This window comes from Dipteris shenzhenensis, chromosome 8 (genome assembly GCF_047967505.1).
Source record: "Dipteris shenzhenensis isolate YYH24624 ecotype China chromosome 8, Dip_SZ_1.0, whole genome shotgun sequence".
NCBI classification, from domain to species: domain Eukaryota; kingdom Viridiplantae; phylum Streptophyta; class Polypodiopsida; order Gleicheniales; family Dipteridaceae; genus Dipteris; species Dipteris shenzhenensis.
This window is the reverse complement of record NC_141603.1, coordinates 40,246,607-40,266,702: the sequence shown is the minus strand read 5'-3', so window position 1 is coordinate 40,266,702 and position 20,096 is coordinate 40,246,607. Positions and strand designations below refer to the sequence as shown.

Here is a 20,096-nt window from a genome sequence, read left to right as displayed (position 1 = left end):
AGGACCTCTGGAGAAAATATACCCTATACATCTTTCTCTTGAGATAAAGAGGGGACTTGATCAATGGTTCACGGTGTGTGTAGAATTTATACTATTTTTTTGGGGGCCTTTTTGGCATTTTAGGAATATGAAAGGAATAGTGACATCTATCTATGAAGTTTGAGGGTGCACATAGACTTTACATTCACAGAAGTGTGTGCACTGGCTCTTACAATCTATGTACATTGTTAATAGCACCAAGGTTGGAAAATAATATTTTATAAAATAAAGTTTGACTTTGGTGGTTTCAACATATATAATATAGTCCGCAAACAACAATGCACAACTGCACATGGGCATTGCCTCATATAAGAAAGATGGGAAAAATATTTTTAGCAAAAAGCAAAATGCTAACTATATTTTAGCATGAAGCAAAATGCTAACTATATTTTTGGTAAGATGGATGTGTTGTTTTCTCCATGAAAGGCACTAAGAAAGCATTTACAATGCATTGCAACACCAACCTAGCTTCCTCAAAATTGGCTCTACCAACCTAGAGTTGGGGCTCTAGAAGGGAGAGCAGATCCTTTCACAAGAATCTCACAAAAAATGGGGGGAGCCTATAGCCCTTAACCCTTTCCCATGCTTGAAACCTACCAAGTAGGTTGTGGTTGATGCAACCCTTTCAATCACAACGTGGGTAGCTTATGAGCAACATGTGAGGATGTACTTTTATCCATATCACATTGTTGAATTCAGCAAGCTCCTCAGTGCTAGTAGCACCCATGTGGGGAAGCCCTCTTAGGAGGAAGTGTTACTAAATCCTAAAATGGGTTTGTGCTATTTTAGCCACCTAAAATAACACTCAGCTACTTATGGTGTTTACACATGGGCCACTATGGGCATGCCCATGGATCATGGACGAGCAAGATTGCCTGCCCACAGCTCGAGAAAGATTGCCAGTAGTATATAACCCCCTTATATCTATGGACGGTGTCATTAGATGGTCTTGACTCATAGTGCTAGAGAAAAGCATTTTCTTGAACCAATAAAAAAACTTTCTACTCTTCTACTCAACTGGGATTTTTTAATCTTAGTAATTTCAAGCTTAGTTAAAAAATTGATCCGTAATTCAAGCTTACTTCTAAAAGTGGCGGTCATTTTAAAGAAGTGATTCATTTATATCCCATACCTCATACTTTCATTATAAAATCAAAGAATCATTGTATTAACATTTAACATTTAAATTACTACATGTTGGAATGTGGAAAGATATTCATTGTTCATTTCAATAGAGGAACTTGCAAAATTATCAAAAATCCAAGGCATCTTAAAAAACAAGATTAAGATGCTACGTACCTAGAATAATCCCACAACTTTCATGTTGTATCTTGACCTGAAGGTTTTTTCTACTCTCCTGTGTTCCTTTGATGATTTGATAAGCAGATATTATCCGGATAGTATTTTAAATATATTCTAGCATAGTTTAATGCTTACAAATATGAACGGTCACCACCTTATAGGTGTGCCTCTTCAATCCATGCTTGGAATTGTATGAGAGCCAGAATGTGATGTTTTGAGACTAAGAGTGTGGAGGGAGTTTTTGGATCGACTGTTGTAAGCATTTTGCATTCTAAAATGGATATTACTCCCTCTGTATCTATTGACCTATTTTGAGGAGTTCAAATGGTGTTGTGAGTTCCTGATTTCAATGATGTATTCTCTACATTATCTCGTAAGGATGTTCTATACTACATATATGAATTGTGCATTGCAATTTGTGTTTCTATTGTTCTTGAATACTTTTGTGGGTTCCAGAGGAATTCCAAAACACTGGTGTTCCTGCTGTACGTATGTTCAGGAGTACTTTTACGGGTTCCAGATGAACCCCAAAACACTGGTGATCCTACTGTATGTGTACCCTGCAAACTCTGCGATCATAGTTGCCAAAAAAAGAAAGGTTTTGGGCGGATAACAGACGTAGTCCTATGGTAGAATCATTTCTACTATGGCATTGATGAAGATTTGATATGAGGAGTCAGAATACTGGTGGAATGGAAAGTAACAGGCGACGGTCTATATATCAGATTTCATGGATTAGTCAGGACCCATTGCATCTCATATGTGGCTGCGATAGCAACCGTCGCAAGAACGGGATGCAAAACCAAGAACTGTTGAAACAACAGTAAGGGCAGAACCGTCCGGGCGAATGGCAACGTCCCAACGGTGCTACGGCATTGGCTCAGTGGGTGGCGAACCAACCGTTGCTTATGGTATGACCCACTTCAAGTTCGAGGGATCGAACAAAGGAATCTGGCTAAAGATGAGGAAATTCGTATGCCACCAGTAAGCAGAGGGGTTGGAACCCATAGCCGAGGAAGCTACCAAAGAATTTGACGATAATCAGCAGTTTAGTAGCACTCACAATAGTCTATGGTATATGAATCCGACATCAACCAAAGGAGGCATCAGAGCCATCACCCTTCGGGAGGTACTAGATCGGACTGAACAAAGGAGAAAGGAGAGGCTAGTACAAAAGCCAGCTTATACAGTACCGAAAGACTTAGCAAAGCCTAGCATCGCATTGAACCCATTTAAGGAGTTTTTATTCAATTCGGACAAGTAGAAAGATCCATTAAGTCGGTTCTTCCCACCAACACTGGTACTAGAAATCCCAATGAGCTGGGAAAACTTGGTTGGTCCGTGGAATATGGAAGCTTACAAAAACCCAACAATACCAATCAACCAGCTAGCAGTGCCAATAGTGCCAACAGTGCCAGAGTACCTGCAGTTCCAGCAGTGTCACAAGTGCCAGTAGTGCCAGTAGTTCAAGCAATGCCAGTAGTGCCAGTAGTACCACAAGTGTTAGCGGTGCCAGTAGTGCCACAAGTGCCAGCAGTGCCGCAATGCCAGTAGTGCCAATAGTGCCACACATGCCAACAGTACTAGCAGCGCCACCGATTCCACTGGTTAATCCAAATAATCTGAACGTAGCAAGTCTGAAGTGCAAGTTTGTTGAGTTTTGCAGTCGAAAAAAGGATGACCCGGATAGCCACGTAGCACAATTTGAGACCTGATGGTGGGCGAGCGGTTTCGGCACAATGTTTGGGGATTCAAAAAAATTACAACAGTTTGCAGGTACCTTGAGTGGCAGGGCGATGAACTAGTTTAGCCTGTATGGCCGGGCACAGTTTGCGGATTATCTAGGATTGAAGACAACTTTCCTGCATAGGTTCCAAAAACAAAAAACCCCAAACGACATCCACAAGAAATTGTGAGAACTCCAATAGAAGAAATTGATGGTGGAAGATTACGCATAGAAATTTTGAAACCTCAATGCCAGGGTGGATATGGCGGAAAGAACCACAACCGAGACATTGGCGGAATATTTTTGCAAAGGATTGAGGTAAGAGATACGTAGCGTAGTAAAAGTGGATTGGAAATACAAGGCATTAACGGCTTCAATGATTTGATAGACGCCGCTAAAAGAGCAGAATGGAGATGCAAATCGTTTAAAAGAAGAAGCCGTGTCATCACAGTAATGGATGAATAAAATCCCATAAAAAGCTGAAAGTAAGTGGTGCAAAAAAGGCTAGCATGCCAATGGCTAAAATAAAGCTGAAAGCTAAAAATCTAATTGAGATGAAAACACATTTAGGAAGGCAATTAAGCAAAAAGTAGATAGAAAAGACCTGATTTAGATCATGGCTCTATAAAAACAATGACTAACGTAACAATTTCCAAAGTATTTGCATGGCAGAGGAACTCTAGTATGGATTACACTAAAGCTGCTAGGAGGCTGATGAGTTGAGGATCAAGAAAAAGAAGAAAGAGCAAGAGCAACAGAATATGGAAATAGAATAGAGCTCAAGGGAAGAGCTAAAGGATCGGTGAAGGTTGAAAGTGATGAGCTCTAGTGAGAGAGACGAGCTTAGATGACAGCTATTCACAGCATTGAATCATCTTCATCCTTGGCTACGAGTAGTATGCTAATGGTGTGCCGTAATGCTTGCACTCTTGCTCGGTGTTGCCTATGAGTAGTATGAAGAATTTCTTTATTCACTATTGCTCAATGTCCATTTTTCTAATATGAACAACATCCTTCATGAGCATATTATATAAGGTGCAAAGAGAGAAATGTTGCAAGGCTCTTTGTAGTGCACGCTGGTACTAAAGCATCGGAGGTAGCCTTGATCCTAAGAGATTGTTATGGTGCTAAAGATTTTAAACAGACATGACAAGCAGATGTAACACGCTTGTAAATTTCTCGACTCCATGTGTGAAGAAAGGAAGAGGCTTTCCTTTTCCCCCTTGATGTTCGCTTAGCACGGCTCATTGTTTGCATCATCCAAAGAATGGAAACTTTTCTATCCCTCTGAGTGGTAACATAGAAGAATTTGAAGATCATTACAAGAACTTGTGTGAGTACCCAAGCTTGAAGACTTGCATGATCCTGAATTGAAGTTACGATTCTTGCACAACAAATTCCGAGACAAAGTTCCATGATTCTACTGTGAAATTTGAAATCATGTTTCAAGGGATCAAAGAAGTTAGCATCTAGTAGACAATATTAATAGTTCTATTAGTCTGGCTGCAACAATAATAGTCTACAAGAGAAGTATATAGTCAACTATGAACCAAATTACATAAGGCAGTGCTTCAAGTGCATCCATTTCACATGTATCTGGTAAGCATCATTGACATCTCAATAAATGTGAAGACAATAGCACGTGCCATCACAAATGGTGTCTTTGATAAACTATCACTTCTATACAACCCATTGATCTATTTGGATCCTAGTGGGACACATTGCATCAATCAAAACAAGTTGTGTGAATCTGTGGAAGAATTTATCACATTTAATATCGGGCACAATCCATTCATTCAATGTTACCTTACAATATTCAAATGCTCACACCACTCAAGCTATTTATATCATCTTGCAACACTCACAAAAAGCATCATTGACATCTCGATCAATGTGAAGACAATAGCACGTGCCATCACAAATGGTGTCTTTGATAAATTATCACTTCTAGATAACCCATTAATATGTTTGGATCCTAGTGGGACACATTGCATAAATCAAAATTAGTTGTGTGACTTTGTGGAAGAAATTCTCACATTTAATATCGGGCACAATCCATTCGTTCAATGTTACCTTACAATATTCAAATGCTCACACCACTCAAGCTATGTATATCATCTTGTGACACTCACAAATAGCCCATTTGCCTTGATGGCCATCGTAAAAATATAGAATTCATACTCAATCTTGGAGAACATGATACTCTGTGGTGACACACACCCTGATACCAAAAAGGAGACACACACATGATAGCCATAGTGTTAGGAAAGGTTCAGAATTGGAAATTGATCAACAACCATTGACAATCTACATAGACAAGTGTCCATCAATCCCGTGAGGATGAGCCTACCATTGGTGATGCTGATTTCGATGAGCACATGAGTAGCACAAGTAGTAGTGGGTTGAAGGGGGGGAGGAGAAGAGGGAGGAGGGGTCGAAGGGGCCGCGGGGGGGGGGGGGAAGGGAGTAGTGGTCATTGGCGTACCTTGCCATCCAGGCTCAATACGAAGGAATTGTCTTTATCTAGGTCTCAAATGCTCCCAAAGTTCCACAAATTTTCTCAACCCTCTCAACATGGGACACTAGGTCTCCTTCACCTAAGAATTTTGTGATAATCTTGGAGATTGTGGCCGGCTTACTCCTTGAAGGGTTAGTATCCCTTCCGATAAAGGTTGGTGGCATAGCGCCCCTTCTTAGTTCTTGCACAAGGATCCGCATAGCTTCATCGATAAAGAGATCATGCAAACAAAAGTAGGATCGGTAGACCTAACCCACTAGGAACTGGGAGTGGCATACATAGATGGCTAGGTCTTGCCAAGTGCATTGATGGTGCCCTAGGCATAGGCATATTGATGTTGGGCATAGGTCCATACGGAGAAGCTACCGGATTTTTGAGGTCCCTTTCCCAAGTTGGATATAAATGTGGCTAGGAAGCCAATGTTCTAAGCAATGTAATTCTCTTGGTTCATTTTGCTCATTCATCTATGCCCCCGGTCTTGTGGTGGCCGATAGTAACTTGGTACCCTAGGCTCAAATGTGTCATTGAATCAGGGTCCTCTTGATAGAACCATATATGTGGTGTCATAGTACTCACCAGTATGGTGGGAGTTGGATGTCAAGTAGACCTATGACATCCCAGATGAAAAACCATAGCATTGATTTAGGGATTGACTTAATAGCTGCTGGTGCATATTAGGAGTTGAGCTTTGTGATTGCTACACTACAACTAAAACCTTCTCCATTTGCATTGATTCAGAGGTTGCCTTAATTGGCTAGTAGATATCAGGAGTTGATCTTTGTGATTGCCAAACTAATTCAATGCATCATTCACACAATAAAACCATCACATTTGTATGATGGCGGGTAGGAGGGGAGCTTCACTCATAAGGGAAGCTCGGCTGTCTATGAAAGGAGTGAGTGTGGCTAGAATTGCTACATGCAAGGGCTGTTGCACAGTTGCTAGAGAGACAGACTTAGCAATGTGACGTAGTTTCAAGTCTTAGGTCTAGAGCCATAGAGAAAAAGCGGCTTGCTGGAAGTTGCATGGCATGAGCAAGAGGCCAAAAGGAGGAGTAGCATGCTAGAAGGTGCATAATGAGAGTCGTTGCAAAGATGACTTGGAGGCAAGCTTGAGTTACACACAAGATCCCACTAAACCTCTCTACTAAGGAGGGAGAAATCTCACCATCCCTTCACAATTGTAGCCTGGGTGCTGCTATACATTCCAGGGTCGGAAGGATTCAAGCTCCTTGATAGTTTAGTGTAATCAGGGATCTAGTTTGGCACGACCTATTGTTTTAAATTCGGCATTGAGTTTTGTGTGTACATCATGTTTAAGTGTTTGTTCGTGGTAACAGTTGAGTGTAGGATTGGAGAGAAGCTTTTAATATCAAGGCCCTAAGTAGATAGTTTTCGTGAGTCAAACAAGAAGATATTGAATCACATCTACGTAGCACTAGAATGCGTAAGAGATCCCTCTTTCTCTCAACTTATATTTCTCCCTCAACCTCAAAATACATGTGTTGTTTCTCTCACTAACTTCTGAATTATCAAATTCTACATTAGATGGCAGTGAAAATGGAGTGGAGTTCTCATTTTTTCCGTTAGTCCATAGTCAGTGATATTTTCTCACTAGAGCTAGACTTCTTCTCTAGAACATGATTTTGCAAGTACGTCCAAGTTTTGTCTAGAAAGTGTTTCCGCTATGCTTATTCTATTAGAACTGCTAAATGTGCTCACAATGTCTCAACGCTCAATTTATTACGAGAGGAGCTATGTTGTTGTCGTTGTTGCTATTGCTGCTACTACACACGCATACCCACACTTTTTTGTGTGAAATACATTGGTCATTATATAACAAGAAGCACTTCTAAAGAAAGGGACAACCAGTTACAAGCATCAAAAGATATCAGTTACAAGGGACAACCAGTTACAAGCATCAAAAGATCTCAATTACAACCAGAGAAAGGGACAACCATGTACAACCAGTTACAATTAATGAACTCCAACTTGAGTTGATAGATATGAAGACTAAGGCTATAAGAGCACTACATTATAAGGTAACAATATCTTGTCATGGTTGTAACCAAACTGTACACTACTGCGCAAAGTATCCTAATCCTTCACATGTGCATCTCTTGCAAACTTTCACCAAAAAAATAAAAATCAGATGATAAGATGTTGCATGCTAAAGCTAGATACAATGGCTCCCTTGCTCTCATAAGCTCCAATGGGGAAAGACAGCAGGGGGGGCGGGGGGGATTCTCCATGCCAAGCTCAAGCAAGTCTATCTACACATTTATTCCTTCAGGTGCCCTTTCTCCTCCCTTGAAAAACATGAATGTAGAAGTGCTCAAAGGATTGGATGAATTGAGAGTGCCGACAAACTTGAGGTCACTACTAATGGCTATGCCAGTAGATGACCTTGAGATCGAAGTGACATTTCTCTGGTTGATGCCTTGAGTCTCAAGGTTCCAGAAGAAATGGCTGATTTTGAAAGCCAAGTTATTAAGATGCTTAAGTTGTTTATTGAAGATGCCATCGACATTCAATATGAATGCATCAAAGTATGGGAATGGTCTCCATTCCATATGCATAGAGCTTGCTGTCGAGAAGCTAATTGATACTAAAGCCATCCAAGAAACTTCCTCACAACTCTTTCACCTTTTATTTCATGGGTTGTGACAAGGGAAAGATAATATGGAGCAATAAGGAAATACACTAGAAAGGTGTTTTGAAGTTCTCTGTCGATTCTTCTCCAGACAAGGAGAGGATATGTTGGAGGTATTCCCTTTGAACTAGGGGGATATGACCAACTTTGGGTTGTGGACACATCATCAATAACTTGCATTGTGTTTGATCTAGGCAAGCCTTTCCATGATTTCACCCAAGCTTAAGAGGAGGGGGGAGGGCGGGTGATGGGATGTAGTCGGTAAAAAATGGCAAATAATATCGTGGTCATTTCATGAGTTTCTCAATTAAAACATTTCTTAAAGAAATTCTTTTATCTATGAGAATTCCCAATGGACGCCGACAAATTTACTCCCTAAGGAATGCTGCAATCATGCTTGCTTTGTTGTTGATTGTGGCTTTGGTCTCTTCCCTCCGTGTTGCATAATATGTGGCCAATAATAAGTAATGCTTACCCTAACATGAGTGAGTCTCACAAAGTCCAATCCACACCACTCAAAAGATCCACTAATAATATGTGGCCACCTAAGTAATACTTACCCTGAGATAAGTGAAGGTGCAGTCCCACAAAGTCCAACCCCGATCACTCAAAATGTGCATATGCCGAATTGTTAGTAAGGCGGATCCACCAAAATAGCAAGGCCTACCAAAATGGCACAACCTAGATATTGTACTGATACAAAACTTTTTTTCTCTGGTGTTCCATGGATTGTTGCAGGCTTGATTTTGAAACTGCAGGTTTAACAATCATACCAGCTTGTTTTTAGCAATAGATTCACCATCTTAACAAATTCAACTCTCTATAACAAAAACCATAGTTGTTCTAGCAGTACCATTCCATATAAGAGGGACATTGGCTAGGTGCACTGGTGGCGTCACTACTAGTCCCCGCAAGCACACTTTCCATTCTCTCACAAGAATATTTCGCAGCTCTATCTGTGATATAATTACAGTAACCACACGACAATCATGACAAACCTGAAGATTTTTTACTCTCCAAGGATGTATCGATTAGGGCAGAGGCAATAGCCAGATTCTCGACATGTACACATTATCTATCTTTCTTCGCATCAACAGATAAATCCCATAACACCCAATGCCAAGGTGTGACATAACCTTCCTCTCTCGTTTTGAGGGAAAGATCTAACTTTCCATACATATATTTGGTTTTGAAAAGTCTTGTATCCCCACCAAAAATGGTTGCACAACTCGGCCCATGTCAGTCCGCCAGCTCTGTCCTGGCATTGTCCATTCTTGCTCTTTCACTCTCATTGCATCAACCTCCTGTTCATCCTCGTGCATGTGAGCATCTGCATAGATGTTGGACATCAAGACATAAGCTGCATCATCCTTCTCTTGCAATTGCACTGCGTGTTCAAAGGCCTGTCTTCCAAGCTCTACATTACCCCATTTTCGACAAGCACTCAACAATGTATGCCACACCACAAGGTTAGGATGGAAAGGCATCTTCTTCACCATAGCTGCCGCCTCATCTAATTGACCTGCACGGGCAAGGAGATCAACCATGCAGGTGTAGTGATCAATGGTTGGATTGATCCCAGACTTTTTCATGGCCTCAAAATACATCTGGCCCTTCTCCACTAGACCAGTGTGACTGCAAGCAGAAAGAATACTGAGGAATGTGACACCTCCTGGCACTATGCCTTCTCCTCTCATTCTCTCAAGTGTATGGAAAACAATTTCAGTTTCTCCTAGCTGTGCATATCCTAAGATTAATGCATTCCATGAAACTAGATCTCGAACTGGCAACTTGTCAAACAATTCCCTTGCCTCTGCAAGCGATCCACACTTCGCATACATATCGACCAAACTGCTACCAACAACAAGATCTCTTCCCAACCCACTCCGGGCAATCTCGGCGTGTAGTTCTCGGCCCTTGTGAATAGCTCCTATGTTGCCACAACCTTTCAAACTGCAAACAAACGTGAGAGCATTGGGAGAGACACCCTCCAATTGCATTTGTTCAAAACAATTCAGAGCTTCTTCACCAAGCCCATGCTCAGCATATCCTGCAATGAGTGCAGTCCATGACACTACGTTACGAACTGGAAGCCTGTCAAATGCTTCCTGTGCCTTTACAAGCGAGCCACATTTGGCATACATATCGACCAGCGTGCTGCCAACACAGAGATCTCTTTCCAACCCCTTTCTGGCAATCTGAGCGTGTATTTCTCGGCCCTTGTCTATGGCTCTTATGCTGCCACAAGCTTTCAAGCTGCAAGAAAATGTGACAGTATTTGGAGAAACACCCTCCAGTTGCATCTCTTCAAAACAGTTGAGCGCTTCCTTACCAAAACCATGCTCAGCATATCCTGCAACTAGTGCAGTCCACAAGATCTCATCTCTACATGGCAGCTTGTCAAACACTTCCCGCGCTTTTACAAGTGAGCCACATTTGCCATACATATGAACCATGGTGCTGCCAACCAAAAGGTCTCTTTCTAACCCCTTTCTGGCAATCTCCACGTGTATTTCACAACCCTTGTCTATGGCTCCTATGTTCCCACAAGCTTTCAAGCTGCAAACAAATGTGACAACATCTGGAGGGATGCCCTCCAGTCGCATCTGCTGAAAACAATTTAAAGCTTGCTCACCAAGCCCATGCTCTGCATATCCTGCGATTAGTGCATTCCATGAGACTTTATCTCGAACTTGAAGCTTGTCAAACACTTCCTGTGCTCCTCCAATTGAGCCACATTTGGCATACATATCCACCAAGGTGCTGCCAACAAAAAGATCTCTTTCCAATCCCTTTCTGGCAATCTCAGCATGTATGTCTCGGCCTCTTTCTGCATCTTTTAGCCTAGCACAAGCCTTCAGTATGGCCAAGAACGTATACTTGCTAGGATGTACAGAGTCCTGCATTTTCTGGTACAGGTTGAGGGCATGCTGTGACTCCCCACGTGCAATATAACCCCTGATGAGAGAAGTCCAGGAATCCACACTCCGGTCAACCAACATGTTAAAAACCTTCTGAGCATCACACATACTTCCAGCTTGCACCAACATTGGGATGAGGCAGTTCCCTAGAGATCTATGATCTTCGAATCCGCTTCTACACATGTAAGCATGCAAATGCTTGGTATATGCTAAATTTTTCCTTTTTCTGCAGTTATGCAAGATGCACAAAAAGGTCTCAACTGACGGCAGCTGTGGCATTTGTTCCAAAGAAGTGAGTGCATCCTCTAAGCTAAGCTTCTCCCAGCCAGTCTTGTCTCTCAGTTCTTGTACTTTGGATGCATTCACCTGTAATCCAGACCTAAATCCGACCTTGCCATACTCCATCAAACCACGGTCTTCAGAGTTTGACCTGGCATGACCTCTGAATGCTTTGGCTTGGTGCATTACCTTGCTTCTGAGCTCCTTTTGCTCGCGCCTTGGATTGCACAAGGCCTTCTATCCATACGTAATTTTGTGTTTGAAATCGTGATATGTTGGGTTTCTCTATTGAGATTTACATAGACTCGTCAGACTAGCCAATCTACCTGTGCAAATCATTTCGTTCAGACTCATTGCACATTTTCTTTGCTCCCTCGGTAGTGAAAACCTGAGGTCTGCTATGCAGTACCAGTGGGAGTAAAGCCAGCAGCCCCCACCGCTCCACTGCCTCTCAATGGGTGAGAGCGCTTGACGTACGAACCTTTGCAGGCAGGCAGGGTGTGGATCTCCACTATGAAATACTCCCTGCCACGCACGTGGGCGACAAAAAGGCTGCATGGTTTCGTTGCAGCGAGAAGGATGGGTGCCTCCTACTTTCATCATAGCAACGCATTTCATTTGAATTTCTCAGTAACCCTCAAGACGAGTGCTAGAAAACAAGATGAATTTCATTCATGTGGCCTGCCCGGAGAGAGAGAAGACGAGGGGGAGAAAAAGATGGGATGCAAATAGAAAGTGTAGCTTGGCCCAATCATAAAAATCAAAATGCTAATTTCTAAAACATGTATTTTTCTCATCTCCAACTACCTCCAATTAGACCTTCCCATGAGGGAAGGCCAAAAACCTCCCTTTTGTGTATTTTGCATCGGCTAAAATTTAAAAAAATCGGCATAAGTTGTGCCAAGGAGGTTGCTAAATTGGGAAAATATATTTTAAAGGTATTTGAAATATTCGCCTTGAAAATCTAGGCTACAATTAAAGGTTGCTTTAGAATACCCGTGACTTTAAAAATTAGGCATATATATTATATAATATAATATAAAAGAGAATATTTAAAATTCTTAACACTAAACAGTAGATCAATTCATAGCTGTAGATCTAATTTCTTTATAGCCGTAGATTGAGCCAATGAAATTTTCACTCTCCAGTCCCACAAACTCAAGACTTGAGAGTCCAAACTCGTCACTCAATGTGACATCGTCTTCCGCAGTCTCAAGACTCCAACAGCCTTCTAACTAGTACATAGCACACACTGCACACTTCGCCAATGAACACTATATTCAAAGCTCAGTCACCAAACTTTAAATCGATTTGCTGCTCACACTGCATGCAACGTTCAAAGACTAAAGTTCACCAAACTTCAAAGTTCAAGAAAGCTTGAATACTCTCGATTCACGAATCCAGACTCCCAACTTCCAAGCAGTCAACAACCTCCACAGTCCAAAGTTAAACTCTAGGTACTTTGAAGTTTGCAAATTGTGATTCAATGCTTCAACGATCAATTTTATTTGCTATTTGTAATTTCGTAGAGCTGGCTACTTATCGCTTGCTCAATGCTTTCAATCATTTACGAAGCCTTTATTTGTTCACTATTGTTTAACGCCTAACTCAATTTTATCGATTATCTGAAGCTTATGTTCAGAAGCCTCAAAGTTTGCCTTGAGCATTTGATCATTCAGCTTTCTACATTGTTAGGGATTTCCACGAAAACATCAGTGGTGGCTAGTGAAAGAAGAGCCATCGATTTCCCAACTTGCTGCTGCCCGCGCTCTTCAATAATATTGCGGCAGTGCACGAGCTGATAGAAATGTGACTTTTTAGTGCAAAAATTAACCAATACAGACTTCGGAATTCGGATGCTGCAAGCCTCCAACAACTTGCAGTTTCACTTATGCCAGTCCAAATTCATGAAAGAACCCGAGTCCTTACGAACATCACCATAGATCCTGATTGCAAGGCATGGAATATTGACCCAAGAGAGTTGTGCTTCGATTATAATTCCTATCAGTGCTCCAGAGTCCAGAATGCTAAGCAAGTTTGGATCCATTAATATCCAGCATAGTGCTCTTACTGAACATGCGAAGACCCGAGCTCATAAAATAGCATCATACTTAAATGGAAAAGAAAGGGCACTTTATAACTGAGGCTTTAAGCAAGAACAAAGATAAGGCTAATCTTGCAACTTTAAATCTTTTTGCTACTGCATATCATGTAGCAAAATAAGATCTTGCATTTACCCAGTATGCCCTTACCTTAGAGCTACTCTCATTTTGTAACTTTCCAGCATTGCCACCTGGCATGTATCACAATGACAAAGGTTGTGCTATGTTCATTCAACCCACATATCTCAAGAGTAAAGATGTCTCCCTTCTTTAGTCTAATGATGGATGGGTCTAATGACATTGCAGTGACTCAGCATCTTATTGTCTATGCATCCTTTTTGGAGGATTCTAGCGCAAAAACTATTTTTTAAGGCTTGTGAGAGTGGAATATCAGAGAGTCTTCATAATGCAACCATGCAATTTTTATCTTGTCTAGGTCCTGATATAAGAAAGATAATCTTCTTTGGCTCTGATGGAGCTTCTGCTATGAGTGGTCATCATCGAGGATTATCCACTCTTTTGAAAAAGGATAATCCCTTTATGAAAAATATTCATTGTGTTGCACATAGAGCTAGTCTATGTGTATCAGCGAATGCAGTTAAAGATTCTCCAATTGCACAGTATATCAATGAATGTATGAGCTCAATTGTTGGATTATTCTCAAAAAGTGCTTTAAAAAATTGCACTTTTTAAGAAGTTGGAAATTGAGTTTGGTTGAGCCATATTGCATATGAGTTGCATTCATAAAGTCCGCTGGTTGAGTAGACATTCACAAAGTTTTGAATCCCTTGAGCCATTATTGGCACTAACAAAAACAGAGAATGCTTCTCTTTTTGGAAAAATATCTAGCTTTGAATTTCTATATAATCTTCAGTTTATGGCAAATATTCTAGAGAGGCTTTTAATTCTTAGCAAAGTGTTTCAAAACACCTTTGTTAAGATTTCATTTGCTTGTCTCATTAATATTGAGATAGAAATAATTATGACAGAATTTATTACTGAGCACCAGATAGACATAAATGCCTTTAGTTTTGATAATCCTAGATATACGATCCTTCCTTACTTTGGTTCATTTAGGGGTCAATTATATGCTCTCTGTTCATCTCTTCGTTGTAATATGTATCGAACTATTCACATACACAGAGAGCTTGATGGAAGTGATTTAGATAGGTCTATTGCATATCAAAGATAATTTGCTAGCTTAGTTATTCAAAACCTAAAAGAAAGGTTTAGTGACAATAGTATTTTAGCTTGCTTTAAGGCTTTGGTTCCATCTAGCTTTCCATTGACATCTTCGAGAGTATGGTCATGTAGAAATTGATAAGCAGTATCTTTTCATGGCCGAAATGTCTTAAGAGGCAACGGTCAGGAGTTTGAGGCATTGATTAATGCACATCAAACAAAAAGGGAGTACCAATACTTAAAGCTACAAGCTCAACACGAGTTGAGAGAATTGGGCTTAAGAGATACATCGGTTTGGATAGGGAAAAACATTACAATGAGAGAAAAGTATCCTATGCTATTGAGACTGGCTAGGATTGCTATGTTGCAGTGTTGTAGTATTGCATCATGTGAGCGAAGGTTTAGCACTCAAAACTAAATAAAAAACAAATCGAGAAACTTCTTATCCACTAAGAGTGTGGATGCGCTGATGCGTATATCCATTGAAGGAACACCGTTGACTAAAGTAGAAATCAAGCAACGAAAAGGGTCTTGAAGCAAGAAAAGCTATAGCTGAGGGGAGACAGTCACCTCAGCAAGTAGATAGACCAAAATATAGCTTTGTTTAAGGAGATGCAGCTAAAATCCAAGGTGTTGATGGAAGCTTGAAATGACAGAGGGAGCAAGACAAAGAGCAATAACACCGTGTGCTCAAAAGCAAGGCAACGGTGAAGGAGAAGAGGAATCCATGAAGGGAGGCTATGGATAATAAAGAGGCACAAGGAGACAACTCTTTAGTAAGAACGGCCATGAAAGAGAAAGCAAGTAGGCATAGGCGCCTGGAAGAAGCATACGTCAGGAGCTAAGGCTGAGCAAGGGGTAACCCGAGAGCTGAGGATGACGAGAAGGGGGTGTGCCCTAAGTGAGTGTGGCAACCATAAGGAAAGGTGAAGGCAATGAAGCTATGAATTAATAAGGAGACATGAGAGTATGATGGGAGTGTACATGCAAGCACTTATATAAAGCCCATCGAGAGAGACCGATTGAACTAGCAAGAAGGCTATGGCCAACCATGCATGGGAAAGGTGGTGGTGATGAAAAATTGTGGGGGTGGGAAGTACTGCTATAAAACATTGAACGCTTTGTCAAAGAAGTCATTGTTGTTAAAGAGGGAAAGGTAAGGCTATAAGTGTTGAGACAAAGAGATCATGCAAGAGAAGAGAGAAAAAATATGGGAGGGGGGGAAGGGGGTTCAGTTATATCAGTTATTAAAAAGTGGATAAATCTTATAAAGCTAAAAAATGCATGAATGTACTAACCATAGATATGAGAAAATCATGCCAATAGTACCCCTAAACATAGATTGATGTTGATAATGCCCACAGGAAAATGAGGGAAGCCGAGAAAGGGGGTTTGTGTGCATGTGTGCATGTGTGTGTGTGTGTGTGTGTGTGTGTGCACGCGCGCGTTCATATACAAATACATACAAACACACAAAAGCTAGAAAGAGAGGTTTAGATCAACCTTGGAAGGGGGGGGGGCTTAGATAAGGTCGAGGATACACGATCTTGGCATTAAAACCAATCTTGGTACTATCTCTCCTTGCAAGGGAGAAAATTTTTGAAATGGAAGAGATAACCCTAGGTCAGTTTTAAAAGTGGCTTTGTTCACACTTGTCCTTTTGCAAAAGTAGGGCCTTAGCAGTGGTGGAGGACACTAACCTTAATAGCACCTCCCCTAAGAGCGGGGGAGATGTTTGGTGACCTAACATGATTCCCAAGGTCAATTTTAAACTGATATTAGTGGATCTTTCCTTTTGGATGGAGTTTAGGGTTTAAGCATGGTAAAGGACACACAAGGTAGATTTTGAAACCAACCTTGCTTCCCATAGGTGGATCTTTTAAGACAACCACTCACACATAAGATTTCTTCCTTGATGAGGAGTCGTATAGAGTTTGGACTCATTCATGCCATCCCGTGGTGTTGTAAGGAGGTTGAGTGATAGCCTTCTATAGAACCAAGAGGCTCAGAAGTTTTATGGTCACATGCTAGGGCAACGAACATGCATTGGTGGGATAGTGGCCAAACTAGTTCATTTGGGGTATAGAGCCATCTTCGGACTGAGGGGGAAAGAAGAGAGAGGAGGGAGGAGGAGGAGGAGGAGGAGGGAGGAGGAGAAGGGAGAAGGAGAAGGAGGAAGAGGGAGGAGGAGAAGGGAGAAGGAGACGGAGAGGATGGGTTGCAAGGTTGGAGGAGAGGGGAGGAGTTGCAAGGTTAGGACATGCTTTTGGATGTGGAGTGCAAGGAAGCATAGACACTTGAGACATTTGCTTGGAATACCAAAGTAGAAAACACAATGCCCCAAAGAGTGTGGGCTTCATTCCATTATGGGGTATTTATACAAGTTGGAGAGCTTCTCTCTCTGCATGTAGGAATTGTAAGACATTCTCTCTCTACACGTAGAACTTGCATATAGAAGTTGCATGTAGGAGTTCATATTAGCCCCTGGATTTACGGGTAGTTTTATAATACTAGGATGCCCCTCATGATCCAATTTTTTCATAGATCTATCAAATCCTTCCATTCTAGACACTACACATAGCTGACCTATTATGAAAATTTGAGGCATGGTCTAGTAGGGCATGGCATGAGATTTTGGAACTTACATGCATGTGTCAATAGCAAGGCAAGATTGTCAACTAGCAACTAGCAAGTGTGCACATCCCCATTTTGGTACCAAATCACACACAAATCACAAATTCATGGCAACTCATGATTAGTACAAGCAAGCTCGAATTCCTAGTAGCTCGTAAATTTAGATTCTGTAGCGAGGCAGCTCATAAAAGTTCTTTGTAGTACGCCCAGTTCACTTTGCACTACCAATAAATGTAAAGCAATGAATATCATGGGGAGAGAAACTAGGCTATCTAGGCAAGTATGACTTTTATCGGAACTGTTTTTTGACATATTGAAAGTTACATATGATTTTAGAGGCTTTTGAGGCTAGTAATATCTCATGAATGGATTGAGAACTTGGTATTCACCCTTGATCTATCAAATCATCAACATGGAGACTCCTATGATCTTCACACCTAGAGAGGTACCCATTGTAATATTACCATGCCCTATAAGAAGTAATATACTAGTTGATCCTTGCTTTATGATCCCTTGGATGCACCATACAAAGACAACACTACCTATACTAACTATATCACAACCATGAGACCAATGTGAAGAGCTTAAGTGTTCTTCTACTTCAACATTTTGATACAGCAACAATTACATTACATTTCACAATGTCACAACTGTGGTATCAAGATGAAAGCTTAATTGTTCTTATATTTTCAAAATTTCTATATGGCCACAATTACCCTACATTCACAATCACTTTGATACAAAATCACAGAATTGCATAAATAATTGAACAAGAAAAATTAATTAACATTTGCATTAAGAGATCGATCGATTTGACACAATTGTATGCGCCTAATTCTTGGACATGTCAAAAGTAACAAAGATTAATTTTGTCCAAGAATCTGCTTGAAGGTTTTGCCAATTTGGCAATATTCTTACGTCCTACATCAAATTATTTTCCCTAGACAAGGAGAGTACCTTTATCATTCCTCTCATACTTAATGGGTAGACTAGTATAGGGACAGGATGATGTGGTAGTTTTTCCAAACGCTATGCTTAGCAAGAACCTAGCTCCAAGACTGAGAGATGTAGCAAGGTAGATTCACTTTGAGCCATATACATGGATCTTCCAAGGGAAAAGCTCATGGTGAGAATAGGACCCAAGCTCACGGTGAGAATCAAAGAGGACCAAAGCTCCTTTGAAATGAAAATCTATTGCTTTCTCATCATGGTATCTTTTTTGTTTCTTCCTAGTAAAACGTTCAAGTATGTGCACTCTCTTTGCTCATCTAATGCGAAGATCTGGTAGAGTCGTTGTTTGATTGATTATGGCTCTCAACTTATCTTCGAGCATGGTTTTGAGTATCATAACTTTAGGAAGAATGCACTCAGAAAGTAAGGGGGGTATCTTGTGCTTTGGTTGTACACTCGTATTGCTTAGGGAACCTTTTGGTCCCAATCTCACTATTTTTCACAAGTTTGGTCCCAAGTCTTGGACCTTAATTGTGCTTGTGACGTGCCCATTAGCCATTTGATTAAATGTGTCATAGCTCAAAGCACAATTGAAAGTAGTCCAACTAATTCCTCTATTAACTCACTCATAAAATTGACAATCTCCTTAGTTTCTTTGTACCTACATATGATTTGTCCATAGCTACTCAACACTTTCACATACGGTTTTGACTGCAATACAAAATAAAAAGACCAAATCAATGTGTTCCAACACTTTGATGATAACACCCCATGGTGGGACTGAGTCCTATGCCTAATCATGGGCTAGATTCAAAACTATAGCCATTGTATCATTCAATGTCACCTAGGAATCAATTGCTCTAAGCTGGTCATGCACCACTTATTTAGCCTTCAATGCGAGTACTTTAGCCAAGATTTTATAGGATGTGATACACGCCTCAGGTCACCAACCTCGATTCTGTACCATGAACTTAATGAGACCCATGCTGAAGTCGAGCAACATTAGCGAAGATAAGGGAATGAGAAATCTCCTACTAATCTCCTTAATTTCAAGGGGGAAAGTTGGAAAATCAATGAATGCATTAAATGATAAGCCCCACTAATCTTGAATTTTTGTTTGCCAGTGGGCACCCCATTAAGTTTCTAGCCATTGGATCATGCAAGGATCTAACGGTTGTCCTTAGGTGCATCTCATGCAACGTGTCTTGTGGCTCCCCACATAGCCTATGCCAACCATTAGATCTAAAGAGATCCAATGGTCCAAAGCGATGCGCGTAGCAAGTGGTGAGCACCTATTCTAGACCGTAGATTCATCTGCATCCAACGAGATGCGAGCACGCGCCATCTGCACGCATACGATCCATTGGATCATGTCAGACTTGATTTGACAACGCACGTGAAGTGCCGAATCTCCATTGTCTGATTCAAATTGTCATCTAATAGCATGCATGCGGGGCTTTCTTCTATTGTATTGTAGCCATTAGATCTTTCTAAGATCTATGGATCTCTTTTCAGCCCCAACCGCCACCGTGTGTATTTACTCTCCTATCTACAACCATTGGATGATACTATCCAACCATCCATAGAGATGCACAAGGTCTCCTAAGGGTAACAATTCCCTCTACCTTGGTGATTAAAGTAATTTGGAGTGGGGACCAACTCTTTCCACCAATGAGGAGCAACAAGAAATCCTCCAAACTTCTAATGCTTGAGCCTCCTCATTGGTCTAAATTCTAAACAAGGATTAGACCCATCTTAAGGGCCTTATCTTAAGGGCTTTTTTTGAGTCT

The 20,096-nt window shown here is 41.0% G+C and overlaps 1 protein-coding gene across 1 annotated transcript; it reads right to left on the bottom strand.

Annotated features, from left to right (window-relative positions):
- Positions 1-9,019: 9,019 nt before the first annotated feature.
- On the bottom strand, positions 9,020-12,066 carry LOC147899495 (pentatricopeptide repeat-containing protein At4g39530-like). The gene has a single exon (XM_087378062.1). The coding sequence runs from the start codon at positions 11,621-11,623 to the stop codon at positions 9,401-9,403; it is 2,223 nt and encodes a 740-aa protein (XP_087234188.1). The 5' UTR covers positions 11,624-12,066; the 3' UTR covers positions 9,020-9,400.
- Between the last annotated feature and the right edge of the window lie 8,030 nt (positions 12,067-20,096).